The 14,432-nt window shown below is 38.7% G+C and overlaps 1 protein-coding gene across 5 annotated transcripts in view; it reads right to left on the minus strand.

Moving 5' to 3' along the window:
* ROS1 (ROS proto-oncogene 1, receptor tyrosine kinase) overlaps positions 1-11,945 on the minus strand; it is a 114,441-nt gene extending 102,496 nt beyond the window's left edge. For 4 of the 5 annotated variants that reach the window (XM_049654239.1, XM_049654238.1, XM_049654241.1 and 1 more), the window contains exons 1-4: positions 11,642-11,945; positions 5,001-5,045; positions 3,821-3,880; positions 2,098-2,124 (exon numbers count right to left, since the gene is read on the minus strand). In XM_049654239.1, the coding sequence (XP_049510196.1) occupies positions 2,098-2,124; positions 3,821-3,880; positions 5,001-5,045; positions 11,642-11,764 (255 nt within the window). In that variant the 5' untranslated portion in view covers positions 11,765-11,945. Of the gene's footprint in view, positions 1-2,097; positions 2,125-3,820; positions 3,881-5,000; positions 5,046-9,977; positions 10,203-11,641 lie in introns of all 5 variants that reach the window. The other variant, XM_049654240.1, reaches the window with a different exon arrangement.
* Positions 11,946-14,432: the final 2,487 nt, after the last annotated feature.

Below are 14,432 nucleotides of genomic sequence, written 5' to 3' on the forward strand. Positions count from 1 at the left end.
CTTTCTCCCTCAACAATAAACATTAAAAAAATTGTAAGTGTAAAATAGCCAAGTACTAATAGAAAAGAACAGAATAATTATGGAAGTTATAACACTGTGAGAAAAGATATACATTATATAAACACAGACAACCGGGCAGCACAATGATTGCCTGGGAGCTACAACATTAGAAATCCAATCCTGGGCTGCTTCAGCACTTGAGAGCCTTGAACTCTCTCTGCCTTTCTTGACACAGTCTCCCCAGGGATGGTTTGGGGAGAGGGGGAGGTAATTTTACTTTAATCACATAAAAAGATTCTCAGGCAGTTTTTTTTATCTCAATCAGGAAAGACCTATAATTGTTTTTTTTACATATGGAGTGAATTTTCCCCTCTGTTTTATCACTTCTTAGCCAACCCTGACCCTTCCATCTATCCCCAAGGAAAAAAAATCACTTGAGGTGAAAAGTAAGCACAGACTATTGAGAATATGTTCCAGTGTAATGTTTTTTGTTTTTTACTTTTATTCTCTAGTAAAAAGACATTGTCCTATTTTACTAATGGATGATAATTTATACTCCTTTCCAGGGCAGAAGAAAATAGTTCAGCTCCCTGGTTTCAAGGACATTTGCATAGAATACAACATAAACTTTAAGCTGAGAAATAATGCAGTTTCTTCATAAACATCTGTTGTCAACCTAAAACTAATTCTGAGGGCCACAGAATCCAAAACAGTTGAGGAAGATCAAATAAGAAATGATCAAAATCTCTACGGTCTTTCTGAAAAAGAAGAGAAAATCCAATGCAGGGGAGGGACCAGCATGGGCAGGGGGAACAGGCAGTGTGCTGAGAAGAGATCTGAACAGCCAGAGTCAGCATCAAGTGTCATATTATCACAGCAGGGGAAAAAAATAAAAAATAAAATTTTTTTTTTTAATTTTTTTTTTTTAACATTTATTTATTTTTGAGACAGAGAGAGACAGAGCATGAACAGGGGAGGAGCAGAGAGAGAGGGAGACACAGAATCTGAAACAGGCTCCAGGCTCTGAGCTGTCAGCACAGAGCCCGATGCGGGGCTCGAACTCACGGACCGTGAGATCATGACCTGAGCCGAAGTCGGGCGCTTAACCGACCAAGCCACCCAGGCGCCCCAAAAATAAAATATTTTAAAAGCTGTGCTTTAAAATGTTGTCAAAGGAGTTTGTTGAATAAGGAAGAAAATTGCAACTACAGTGTTCTTTTTTTAATGTTCTGTATTAATGACAGACCACTGTGATTTGGAAGAAAATGAGATCAGCAGAGGTAAGGGTATCCCTAGATGTGCACTTTCCCCCTCCTCCAACCACCCTTTCCCCACCAGACACTCAGAATAGAAACTGTCCAATCAAATTAGAGTAGTATATATGTATATATGTGAAGGTGTGTATACATATACACACATATATATATGCACATGGGTATATAAAACAGCAAATATTTGTGTCAAAATGGAATCTCACAGTCATTTTTATACCCACATTTATAGCACTCCCAGGTGAGCATTTCTGTGCTCTGAGAATCACTAAGTCTTCTTCATTCTTTTTTTTGTTTTAATTTTTTTTTTTATTTTTGAGAGAGAGACAGAAAGAGAGAGCAAGCAAGGAAGGGGGAGAGAGATAGGAGGACAGAAGATCCCAAGCAGGCTCTGTGCTGACAGCAAAGAGCCCAATGCAGGGCTCAAACCAAGGGATCATGACCAAACTCACAAACCAAGGGATCATGACCTGAACAAAAGTCGGACACTTAACTGACCGAGCCACCCAAGTGCCTCTCTCTCTCTCTCTTTTTAATTAATTAATTTATTTTGAAAGAGACAAAGTGCAAGCAGGGGAGAGTCAGAGAGAAGGAGAGAGGGAGAATCCCAAGTTGACTCTACTCAATTGGTATGCAGAGTCCAACACAGGGCTCAAACTCAGGAAACTGTGAGATCATGACCTGAGCCAAAATCAAGTGTCCCATACTTAACCACTTAACTGAGGCACCCAGATGCCCTGGCTTCTTCATTCTTATTTCAATAGCTTTTTAAATATAATAGATGAAAACATGGAGTTTGATGACATCTCTGTGATTGCCAACTCACCTCACAAACAGTGGCATATGTGTCGTTCTGCATGGAAAAAAAGAAAAAGAAAACCACTTAAAATCCTTAAAGTTGTAAATAATTTTAATGACACTTTGGTATATTTTTGTTTCAAATTAATTTCTTGCCTCACCATTGACAAATAACCAATAAAAACAATCAAGACCAAGAAGCCCAGACTTGGGCCTTCTCTCCAGGCAGGCCACACTGTATGAACAGCTATAAAAATCATGTTTGCATCACTGGAAAAATGGTGGAGCCTGATGTCTACTAGAAAATCCCAGGCAACTAAGAGGTAATCTGTGATGGACCAGGTTAGCGAATGAAGAGGTGTTGGCAGATGCCCAGTGGAGACAGAAGCTGAAATGGAAACCACCCACCGCTCTGGCTAGCAAAGGCCAGTAGGTTCCTCTGCCCAGACTGGCTGCTCCGGTGCCCACTCTATTGCCTGGACTGTTGCCAGCAACAAATGGTACTTCCCATTCATTCACCCAGCAAGTGTTCTCTGAGCACCTGCTATGTGCCCCTCACTGTGTTCTGTGCGGTAGACACAGTGTGAACCAGAAGGAGAGAGACCCACTCTGATGGGTTTACGTGCCAGAGCAAAAGATAGCAAACACAAACCAAACAAGTAACGATCTTAGCTGAAATTTGTAAAAAGTGGTACCAAAAGAAAGGTAAGAGTGTTTTTAGAATGTGTAATAGCTCCAAAATCCAGATAGCACCTGTTCCACGTTTTGGTAACTTCCATTCTATGGGGCACATAGTCACAAATGTGAGAGTCGGCCTAAGCAACTCCCATAATAGTGACTTCTGCGGACATATCATACAGGAAGAGCTATAAGCACCATTCGTAAGGAAAAGTTAATGTCCTTATTTAAATTTCAATGATATAGTTTCACTTATTAATAGAAAACAATATTAAAATTACCCCCAAATTATCATGATTTAACCTCCAACCTGAACAATCTGAAAAAAGGAACCAACTCACTTTTAAATAACAAAATTCTTATTCATTAGATCTGAGTAATTACAGTGTATCGGGCCTTGTCCTTAGGGAGGAGATTCTATTATTATCCTAACTTATTGATGAGGAAAGTAAAGTACCCAGAGGTTAAGTACCTTGCCTAGTTATACACTAAATGGCAAAGCTGGGATAAATTAAAAATCAACTATTTGGGGATGTATTTTCTACATAGAGTGGAGTGAACGTAGGGGCTATGATTCCTGGATTAGGTTGCTGCCGTGTTCCCTGCAGAGAAACTTTCAACATGATCTAGGGCCTTGCTATCCAAGTGTAATCCGAGGGCTACAAGCATCACATCACCTGGGAGCATGTTACAAGTACAGAATCTCATGTCCCACCCAAGATCTACAGAATCAGAATCTGCATTTTAACAAGATCCTTAGATTATTGTGCTTTAAATTTTGAGAAGCGGAAGACTAGGAAATTTAACAAAGGTCTGACATTCTACTAAAAGGCCTTTATGGTTTGGAGCAATTGAACATTCCTGGGTTCCATGGTTTTCATTAAACTCCCTTGGTCTCCAGTTGCATTAGAAATGTTTATCTCAAATTATGTATCATTCAGGCTATCATACTTTTCCTTTAGAGTCAAGCAAACTAATTGAAAGCCAGTGGGAATTCAAATGGGAATCCTCCTAGATGACTTTTCTCTTGAAGGCATTATTAGTATCAAAACAGAAACATAATTAATACTTACACACTTTAAAGGACAGTTTTCCTGATCTACAGAGTTCCAAAAATGACATCCTTGGATGCACTGCAAAAGATAATAAAGAGACAATGGTGACTAAAGAAGTGTGACTTTTTCTTGTTACCTGGTAATACAACTTAGTAACAAAAAGTATTTAAGAAATAGATATCTACCCAGGAATCCGTGGCCTCAGAAGGATCAAGACTTTTGGAATTCTAAGCAGAGCCCTCATATCTACAGGCAGAGCAGGGCTTGGTGTGATTCACTACAGCGCTGCGGGATTGCTGAGTACAGGTGGGGTGGGGTGGGCAGGCCTAGAAGCCAGAGAGCACCCAACCTTCAGGGAACACACTGTCCACCGGGTGGCTGGCAGCAGGTAAAGTCCTGGACAACATGGCATTGAGCATACTGTGCGTCCTTGCCATGTCCTCACGCACAAGCCAAGCCCAAGGGTGCCTGGGTGGCTCAACTGGTTAAGCATCTGGCTCTTGGTTTTGGCTCAGGTCATGATCTTAAAGTTCATGAGTCTGAGCTCCACATCGGGGCTGTCAGTGCAGAGTCTGCTTAGAATTCTCTCTCCTCCTCTCTCTGCCCCCACCCCACTTGTGTGCTCGCTCGCTCTCTCTCTCAAAAGAAAGAAATAAACTTAAATAGTTAAAAAAAAAAAAAAAACAAGCAAAACTCAAAACTGGGAACTCAACCAGAAGGCAGCATATCAAAACCTAAATAGATCAACAGCTTGGGAAGTCTGTTCATGTTTATATTTTGAGTCACTAAACACTTGTTGAATAAATGGATACAGGTGCAGGAAAGTAATAAAACCATAAGTGTACTTGTTAGAGGAAACACTGGAGACCATCTAATCCAACCCTCTGAGACAGCATATAATAAAACTAAGTCTCAGAAATATTAAGTATTTATCCAAAGCCACACAGTAATGTAGAACCAAAATCACAGAGTTGGATTTGTCCTGTGTTCTTTCCTCTTCAAAACACTGTGCCTGAGTTCATTTTTGAATATTCTATAATTCTGACGTCTCGCTATTTTCAGTTGAGTTTCCTCCATCCAGGACCAATAAATGAGACTTTACTTAGGGAACATTTTCATTATAATAAAATCTGACCATTGCCCCATTTTTATCAATACAAACACTGTGAACTTCCAGACAATGGAAGCGATTACTCACCGGTTCACTCAGATTATATGGCATGCCAATGTCAAGCTGCCTGCCCTGAAGTGAAGAAGGAGATAATAAATACCAGCTATCAATATTGTGTTCAGTACAACTACCACACCTTTGTATAAAAAGCTTCCTGGAATAGCGTTGCCTCCTCCATGCTTTCTGACTAAAAAGTACGATGTTTTAAAGTCATTAAATCAGTCCCGAAATCAGGTAAAATGCCAGTGCAAATTGTAAGATGGAATGTCTAAGAACTCTGCAGAAATGATAAAGGTGGGAGTGGGGATATGACTGTAAGGAGTGGTTGAGGACATTGGATAGATTCTCACACGGTATTAAATAAACCTGCGACTTTAGTCAATTCATCCATTTAAAGGATTCATAGGTTAAAGATGAATTATGTTCAGATTTTTTAATTTTTTTTTTAACGTTTATTTATTTTTGGGACAGAGAGAGACAGAGCATGAACGGGGGAGGGGCAGAGGGAGAGGGAGACACAGAATTGGAAGCAGGCCCCAGGGTCCGAGCCATCAGCCCAGAGCCTGACGCGGGGCTCGAACTCACGGACCGCGAGATCGTGACCTGAGCTGAAGTCGGACGCCTAACTGACTGAGCCACCCAGGCGCCCCAAGTTCAGGTTTTTTAAAAGTCACCTTACTTACTAAGAAGAGAGAAGAAATACAAATTCAGAATTTTACATATAGGAAAACATCAGATTACTCTTTTTTTCTCGTATTTTCACAAATTTTAAGATCTTTTTGTGCTGGGGTAAAATAAAAGAAATAGGAACTAAGAGGGAAAAATCCATAAATTGTTCATCCTTTCCCTGATCATCATGTGAGTGGAGCCCTTGGCAAATAGAAAAGGCTTACAAAAGATGGCAATATTAGGCCTATGATAATCATATATGTGCCCAAACAGTGTTCTATGGATATGATCTAATTTAGATCACTGCCTCACTGACTGATTTAGAATTATGAGCAGAGGATAACTAAGTGAATACTCCTAGTACCTCTATATTGCTCAGAACCTCCCCGGAAAAGTTGCTGAATTTGAACCATTGAATTGGAAAAGACAATTAATCCAGCAAAGAGCATGCCATCTATCCTTAGCTGTCCCAGCACTGCAAGCAAGATATGTTCCAGGAGATGGTAGAAAATCCCAAGGGGCCCTGTATGTGGTTTAAGCATCTCTTGTGGCTTTCTGAATAGCCCACTATTTTCAGAGGAAAGAGACGATCTGTTTATCACTAAGTTCACTGAGCACTCTCTCCCCTTCTATGTAAGCACCATTCATTTTGTTCTTCACTCTGTCCTTAGTACCTATAACAGTCCAAAATGATAAGAGGTGTTCAATAAATACATATGGAAGGAATAAACACATAAATTCAAGATGGTCTATTCCACAGGAATGCTCCAGAAGTCCTATCTCTGGGAAGTCTTATACAGTGGCCTACCACTGTGGGGATTTACTTGAGAAGTAATCAGACACAGGAGCCAAAGAACCAATGTTGCCTTTTCCACTCTCATTTGATGTGTCAGTGAAGATTCCTCTAACCTCCATTCCTTAACCACTTATGCTTAACATGTTTTGTTTTTACATAATAAGTACTTAGAGAGTAAGAACTGTATCTTTTAGATTAATTTTACAACCAGGTGCACAATAGTACTTTGTTTCCACAATTTTGTTCAAAATGAAGCTTTTGATTCTCCTTTATATGATTGAACCACAATCATATAAAATCAAATGTAAGCGTCATTTTGCAATCGAATTTTCATATCCCTTCAAAAATCTGTTAGCTCAGGGGCGCCTGGGTGGCTCAGTCGGTTAGGCGTCCGACTTCAGCTCAGGTCACGATCTCGCGGTCCGTGAGTTCGAGCCCCGCGTCGGGCTCTGGGCTGATGGCTCGGAGCCTGGAGCCTGCTTCCAATTCTGTGTCTCCCTCTCTCTCTGCCCCTCCCCCGTTCATGCTCTGTCTCTCTCTGTCTCAAAAATAAATAAAATGTTAAAAAAAAATTAAAAAAAAATCTGTTAGCTCATAAAAACAACAGGGTGGATGCTGGGTAGATTCTCCATTCCATTTTATTTTATCTTTTTTTCATTTTTAAAGGTTTTATTTTTAAGCAATCTCTGCACCCAACATGGGGCTTGAATTCACACCCCCAAGATCAAGAGTCCTGAGCCAGCCAGGCACCCCTCTCCGTTCCATTTTAAACAATAAGTTAACAGATGTTTCTTGGTGACCATAAAGCCATATTGTAACAGTACTGAGTCAAGACTAAATTTAACAGGCTGAATGGAAAGCCCATCAAGTGGTCTTGGGCAAGGTAGCCTCATGAATCAGGTCTATAGGGTTCTGATGAAACAGAGTTTGTCAACACACTTCTCTAATCTCATGGTATTCTCCACCCCACTCTTCGTCATCATTATAGCCACCATGCAGTGAGTGGCTCCTATGTTCCAGGCACTCTACAAGGTGTTTTACACTAAATCTCATTCAACATCTCAACAGCCCTACTAAGTAGGCATTATTTTTAACTCCATTGTACAACTGAGACACAGGGAGGTTTAGCAAATTGCCCAAGAGTTAAAATTTAGAGATCTGAAAGTTGTCTCCAGAGCCTGTGCTCTTAACCAAAGCACAACACCTTCTATAATCTTCACCAAATTCATGTTCCTTACTTTACAGTTAGGATCCTTACCAGTTTACCTTAGCTCCATCTATTCCAGTGATCTGCTTAAAACACGCAATCCCAGTCCTGGATCTCAAATCTTCTTAACCCATACCTACTTCTGGGCACAACCTTGTCTACTCTGCCCACCTCAGCCAGAACTAATATCATTTCCATACTTTCAACCCTGGTAAATGCAGAATAGTCTGCCTTTTAGTCCCATATGCGACACTTGCTCGTGATGTGATATTTTCAAAGTCACCTGTGCTGTCTAAACTTAGTACTCTCATCAGACACATAAATGAGATAACATTTAGTTCACAAAACTCTGCGAGGACTCAAATAATAATGTATTAGTTATAATAGTACAGTACCAGGAACGTGGAAATATAGTGGTAATGTTATGTGCAAACATGCTGTAAACAGCTTTTTGCAGATGTATCTTTGGTTAGTTAAGTAATAATCTCAGATAAATTTCTTGATGTGCAATTGTACATGAGAGTGCTGGTTTATCCCAACTTTGCCAACTATAAATGTTTTTCATCTTTGTCAACATAATGCATATTTTTGAATCAGGCTTCCTAAGGCATTCCCACTTCAAGATTGTAGAAATATTCTTCCATAATTTATGTTAAAATTTCTATGGGGTAAAGTTTTGTTTTCTTTTTGTTATTTGTGTATATTTAAATCACACTACTTTTTTAAAGCACACTATTTTTTAATACCTCCTGGAATCTATTTTGAATCTATTTTGAATCAGTATTGTAGTTAGGTTTTTAAAATTTTGTTTAAACTTTTTTTAAAGACTTTATCTTAGAGCAGCTTTAGATTTAGAGCATAATTGAGATTGAGGTATGGAGATTTCCCAAATACCTTCTGCTCCCACACATGCATAGTCTCCCCCTGTTATCAATATCACTCATCAGAAGAGTACAATTTTTACTAAGGATAAATCTACATGGACACAATATAATCACTCCAAGTCCGTAGCGTGCCTTAGAGCTCACTCATGGAGTCGTATATTCTGTGGGACAAATACATAGTGACGCATATCTATTGCTGTATCGCACAGAGTATTTTCACTATTCTAACAATCCTCAGTGCTCTATTCATCACCCCCCACCACCACCACCACATACAAACCCATTCCTCACAACCACAGGTCTTTTTGTTGCTTCCATAGTTTTGCCTTTTCTAAAATGTCATGTAGTTGGAATCATACGGTATGTAGTCTTTTCAGATTGGCCTTCTTTCACTTAGTATATACCTTGAAGTTTCCTCCATGTCTTTTCATGGCTTGATAGCTCATTTCTTTTTAGCTCTGAATATTTCCTTGTCTGGATGTGCCACAATTTACTTATCCATTCACCTACTGAAGGAAGGTATTTTTTGTTCTAAATAAATAGCTCTACTTTGGTCTGAATTGCCATCTTTATCATATTCCCCACACCTTTAAGTGCCTGGTGTAATTTCTAGACTGTCTTCTGTTTTACTGGTCTGCCCATTTGCACACCAATACAAATGGTGCTAATTTCTGGATATTTTATAGAATGTTTGGATTGTTCTATTATCTTGTTATAAAGTTATATATCAATATACGAGAAAGGTACTGATGTTTGTGCTTTTTTAAACAGGATAACCTTCTGAACTCTATTGTTTCTAACAGTCTTTTATTGAGTTGAATTGATGCTTCTAACAGCATTTCTCAACAGCAGTTCCTCAGTTGTTGGGACTTGTTACTCAAAAAAAAAAAAAAACAAAAAAAACACGTTTTGTTGCCAAAGAAGATCAGAAAACTATGATTAAACAAATCCATTAATATATTGTTGTGGCCTGTGAATCTACAAAAAGCTGGCAAAAAGCATTTCCATAAGTTATTTGACCATGAGTCTCTTTTGTCTCTCTTTCATAAAGGATCCCACAATACTAGGGTTCTGAAGACCACTAATTATTTTTTGTTCTCTGCAGCACAGGCACATATAACTCAAAAATGTCAAGTCAGTTAACACACTCAACTAACACATACAGATCCCCCAACTGATGTAAAATACTCCTGTTCATGCGTAGAACTATGATTTGTGCATTAATGGACAGCAATTCTAACATTCCTTTGGACCAGACTTCGTGTTTCTTCTTAAAAGGCAAAGATGCCTCACTATCAAGAACCACCCAGTGACATCAAAGATTTTACCTTCATAGCCAATGTCCAGGCTAAAAACATTGAGCACAAAAAAATTCACACAGTATAATAAACTCCAGCACTTTCCATATCCTTTCCCCTGATCCATGGCTATGCTCACTGTTTATTCACCTAGCTTTTGTCACTCCAGGTCCTGTGTGGGAGGCCCAGATGGAGAACATTTATTACAGTCACCAGTGAAATTGGCAGACCGTGTCTCTTGCAGCCGCCACCACATCAGCTGTGCCTTTGTCTGTAGGTGGTAAACGGAAGGCAGTGCAACAGGGAACAAACTGTCCACTCCTACTGCCTGAGACCAAAGGAGCCCACACAAAGGCAAGAGAAAACGAAACCTAACTGAAAAATAAAAGAAAAAAAAAAAAAGCAAATAAACGGGAGGCTACAATGATGGAAGCAACCAACATCAGTTTTGATAGTGTGGGGAAATTAACAAATTATGGTGGTACATTTATCGGATGGAAATATTCTAAATATATTCAAGATCTTGTTTCCATAAAAACTTCAGGATATAGGAAAAACTTACAATGTAATGTTAAATGGAAAAGGTGAGTGCCCAACTGTATGTAAAATTACATACATGTTAGAAGAAAGAATACTCTTTTCTTTATTCTCTATTTCTTCTCTATCTTATAAATATTTTACAATGAGTATATGTTCTTATTATAATCAGAGAAAATGTTTAATTTTTTTAGTAAAGAAAACATTTAATAGTCTTATTCTTCCATTTTTAAGTTTGGATGACAACTGTAAAAACCTAAAGCATACAATTCTACATTAATGACAATGAAGTCTTCAACAATGAATTGTATAAAATACCAAACTTCTTTAAAAAGTGCTACTATCCATAGCAAGCTTAGGTAGTGTGTTAAACTATATTTTAAATGAAGCCAGAAGAGTGTAACATGAATAAATCTGTTTTTTATCTGCCACGGATTTCTACCTCCAATACTTTAACATGACAATGAGTACTGTATTTGGTACTTTTATTATTCTAAAAAGTAGGACTATAAGCAGTATAACCTTTTAAGCTATCTTGCTATTTCCTTTGCTTTACATAAGAAGGGTGCATCTTTCCGTGGCTAGAATATATTTAGTTTTCACGGTTGATTCAGTGGCTGTTTTAAGGACAACTGAGTCACAATAACTGAAAGATATGAAACAATGTATATAGGAAGGGCGACACCCGGAAATGAGAAGGAAAACATAAATTTTCTAACCAAAACACTCATAACTGAAAAAAATTACAAATGCACAGACAGAAGTAAAGCAATTTAAAAACGATTCTTGCTTTTCAAATAAAATTTTGTTCTATATGGCATCTGTATCTGCTTCCTTGGGCATCCACCTGCCAATACCTCCATCCATCCACAATATAAACAGTACTGCCTGCTGTCTGCAGCTAGTAGGCATTGCCCTGTGGCCAAACCTGTTTCTGACTTCAAGACAAACAAATGGTTTTGTAATAAATGAGTTTAAATTGATACTTTTAAAGCATGCAAAATTTATTGCATTGAAGCCTCTGTAACCCAAGTCCTATGCCTCCTCACACACACACAAATCTATGAACAGATAACTTAAAGAACTAAAATAGCTCCCCTACCTTCTGTAATTAAAAACATCCCTAATTTATTTTGGAAAAAGAATCTTTCTGGCCTCGCTACCACTTCTTAGGAGAATATTTCTCATAAAGAAAAAATACCTCACTCATTTGCAACAAGCTGAATTTTCCATGTTCCAGTTCCTGCAAAGACAAATATTAGACCAGCAAAACTTACCAGGTTAGTCACACATGACTTTAGGCAGCTGTTTAAAACTGCACACTGTACCACAGAAATCCATATGCAGCCAAGACTCACAAAATTGACAAGTTTCAGACCAAGCCAGGAAATGTTCTTCATCACTTCACCAATGGCGACTTTCAGGCGACTGTTCTCATTTTCTCCATTTCACTACATCAGTTCTTTAAGTTTCAGTTGAAAGGGTGGCTGGTGGAGTTTGGGGTGTTTTTTTTGACATGTTAGAGTATCTTTGCCTTATAAAATAATATTTACGTCTTTTGCTTTAGACCTTTGAATCGTAGACAGCTTGTAACATTCACAGAGCAGCTATTTCATAATTTCGTTTCCTTTTACTCTCATAAAGATCACCTGCTGTCTAAAGGTTAGAGCTTAGAAGTGCGCTTCGCAGGGGGAAGGAAACCACGTAGAAAACGCAAACTGCATTTCAGCAAGCGTGTGACACGTGCGCAGTCTGAAACCGGAACACTCGAGATCATCCACCCCTTCACTTCTCTGAGGTTGGTTCAGCTACGCAGGAAACTGGGTTTGGACCGTCTACGCTTTAGCAAACGGTGACACTATTATAATGAAGAATTATCAGAAAAATAGACTCAAACGATGCTACGGGGGGGGGGGGGACAGAACCCTCTGAAATACATATTTTGAAATTAAAAAGCAAATAAAGCTGAAATTAATAGACAAATACTCGGAGGGTGAGTAAAGACAAGGAAGTTTGTTAGTGCACTTTGAGAACTTCACTACATATTAACTAAAATACTGCCTTATCAGGGCTATTGAGACAGAGAGCTGAAACTAGCCACTCTCTAAGATACGTACAAGTGTAGCTCTCTTGAAAAGGAAATATTGTACAATTTCAATGAGTCGGACATCAAGATAAAGTTAAGAATTTCAAATCCACAAGGTACAGAAGTGAGTCATTCTGGAGAGCTACTTTTTAGATTGCTGGGGGTTAACTCGTTAAGGCCAGATAGTTTTGTGTTTGCTGTTTTTTCTTATGACTTAAGTATCCATGTCTTTTTTCTTAAATTTGTTTTATGTTTTATTTTGTATTTGAGACAGAGAGAGAGACAGAGCGCTAGCAGGGGAAGGTCAGAGAGACGGAGACAGAATCTGAAGCAGACTCTAGGCTGTGAGCTTTCAGCACAGAGCCCGACGTGGGGCCTGAACTCTTGAGCAGTGAGGTCATGACCTGAGCTGAAGAAAGACACTCAACCTACTGAGCCACTCAGGTACCCCAAACTTCCATGTCTTCTTCTTCTTCCTCTTCTTCTCCTTCTTCTTCTTCTTCCTCTCCTTCTTCTTCCTCTTCTTCTTCTTCGCCTTTATCTTCATCTTCATCTTCTTCTTTTTCTTTTTAATTAAAAAAACAAAACTTTGAAAAAACTTTTAATAATAAAAAAAAATGAGGTAATTGCTTTGGGCCCTAATCCAATATGATGGGTGTCTTTTTTTTTTTTTAATTTACATCCAAGTTAGTTGGCATATAGCACTATACCATGTCTTCTTAAATAAATTATACTAACATAACAAGCTTTTCTTATTGGCCCCAGGTTCTCATTGTGAGCAATACATGCCTGGGTTTTTTTTTTTATTTATTTTATTTTATTTTTTTTAACGTTTATTTATTTTTGAGACAGAGAGAGACAGAGCATGAACGGGGGAGGGTCAGAGAGAGAGGAAGACACAGAATCCGAAGCTGGCTCCAGGCTCTGAGCTGTCAGCACAGAGCCCGACACGGGGCTCGAACTCACAGACCGCGAGATCATGACCTGAGCGGAAGTCAGACACCCAACCAACTGAGCCACCCAGGCACCCCGGGTTTTTTTTTAAAGCTAAACATCTTTGAGCAAATGTTGACGAAACTGCTCTATAACATAAAGACAAACGGTACTAACTCCAGAATTGACCCCTAAAGCTTGTTGTCTTGAAAAAACTTCTACCTGATCTTTGCCACCTGGTCTTTGTTCATTCTCTCCATTTTATTTTTATTTTTTTTAACATTTATTTATTTTTGAGACAGAGAGAGAGAGAGAGAGCATGAACAGGGGAGGGTCAGAGAAAGAGGGAGACACAGAATCTGAAACAGGCTCCAGGCTCTGAGCTGTCAGCACAGAGCCTGACGCGGGGCTCAAACCCACGGACCGCAAGATCATGACCTGAGCCGAAGTCGGACGCTTAACCGACTGAGCCACCCAGGGGCCCCCACTCTCTCCATTTTAAAGAATGCAGATTAAAGAATATACAACCCTCTGATTTCTTGGTCAGAGGAAAATGGCCATCTTTCCACAAAATACACATTTAAGTCAGAGAATAAACTTCCTTGTCTAAGGGATTTCCTCATTCTAACGAAAGTCATCCTCTTCACTGTGGTACTTATGTCTTGTGCCACATTAGCACAAATAATATTTATAACATTTACTTCCTTAACAGAATGGACCGCTAAGTACTTCCTTGATGTAGCTTTATTGGGGGAAGGTGAAAAAGAAATAACCTTCAATTCTTTTTTTTTTTTTTGGATACTAACTAGGTATGTATGTATTACGAAATATAAAAATTCTGATTTTGCTACCTCTAGGTACACTGTACATATATAAGATCAATACAATACAATACAAATGACACAGTCCCTGAGGACACTTTTCACTTATTATTTGCATTTTAACACTAAATTTAATCTCAAAATTTTATAGATATAACTTATATCCTTTTTGTTGGTTTTACTCAAACTTAAAAAGTATGATTTGTTAAAAAAGACTGCAAACAAATA

This window comes from Panthera uncia (genome assembly GCF_023721935.1).
Source record: "Panthera uncia isolate 11264 chromosome B2 unlocalized genomic scaffold, Puncia_PCG_1.0 HiC_scaffold_24, whole genome shotgun sequence".
In the NCBI taxonomy this organism is placed as follows: domain Eukaryota; kingdom Metazoa; phylum Chordata; class Mammalia; order Carnivora; family Felidae; genus Panthera; species Panthera uncia.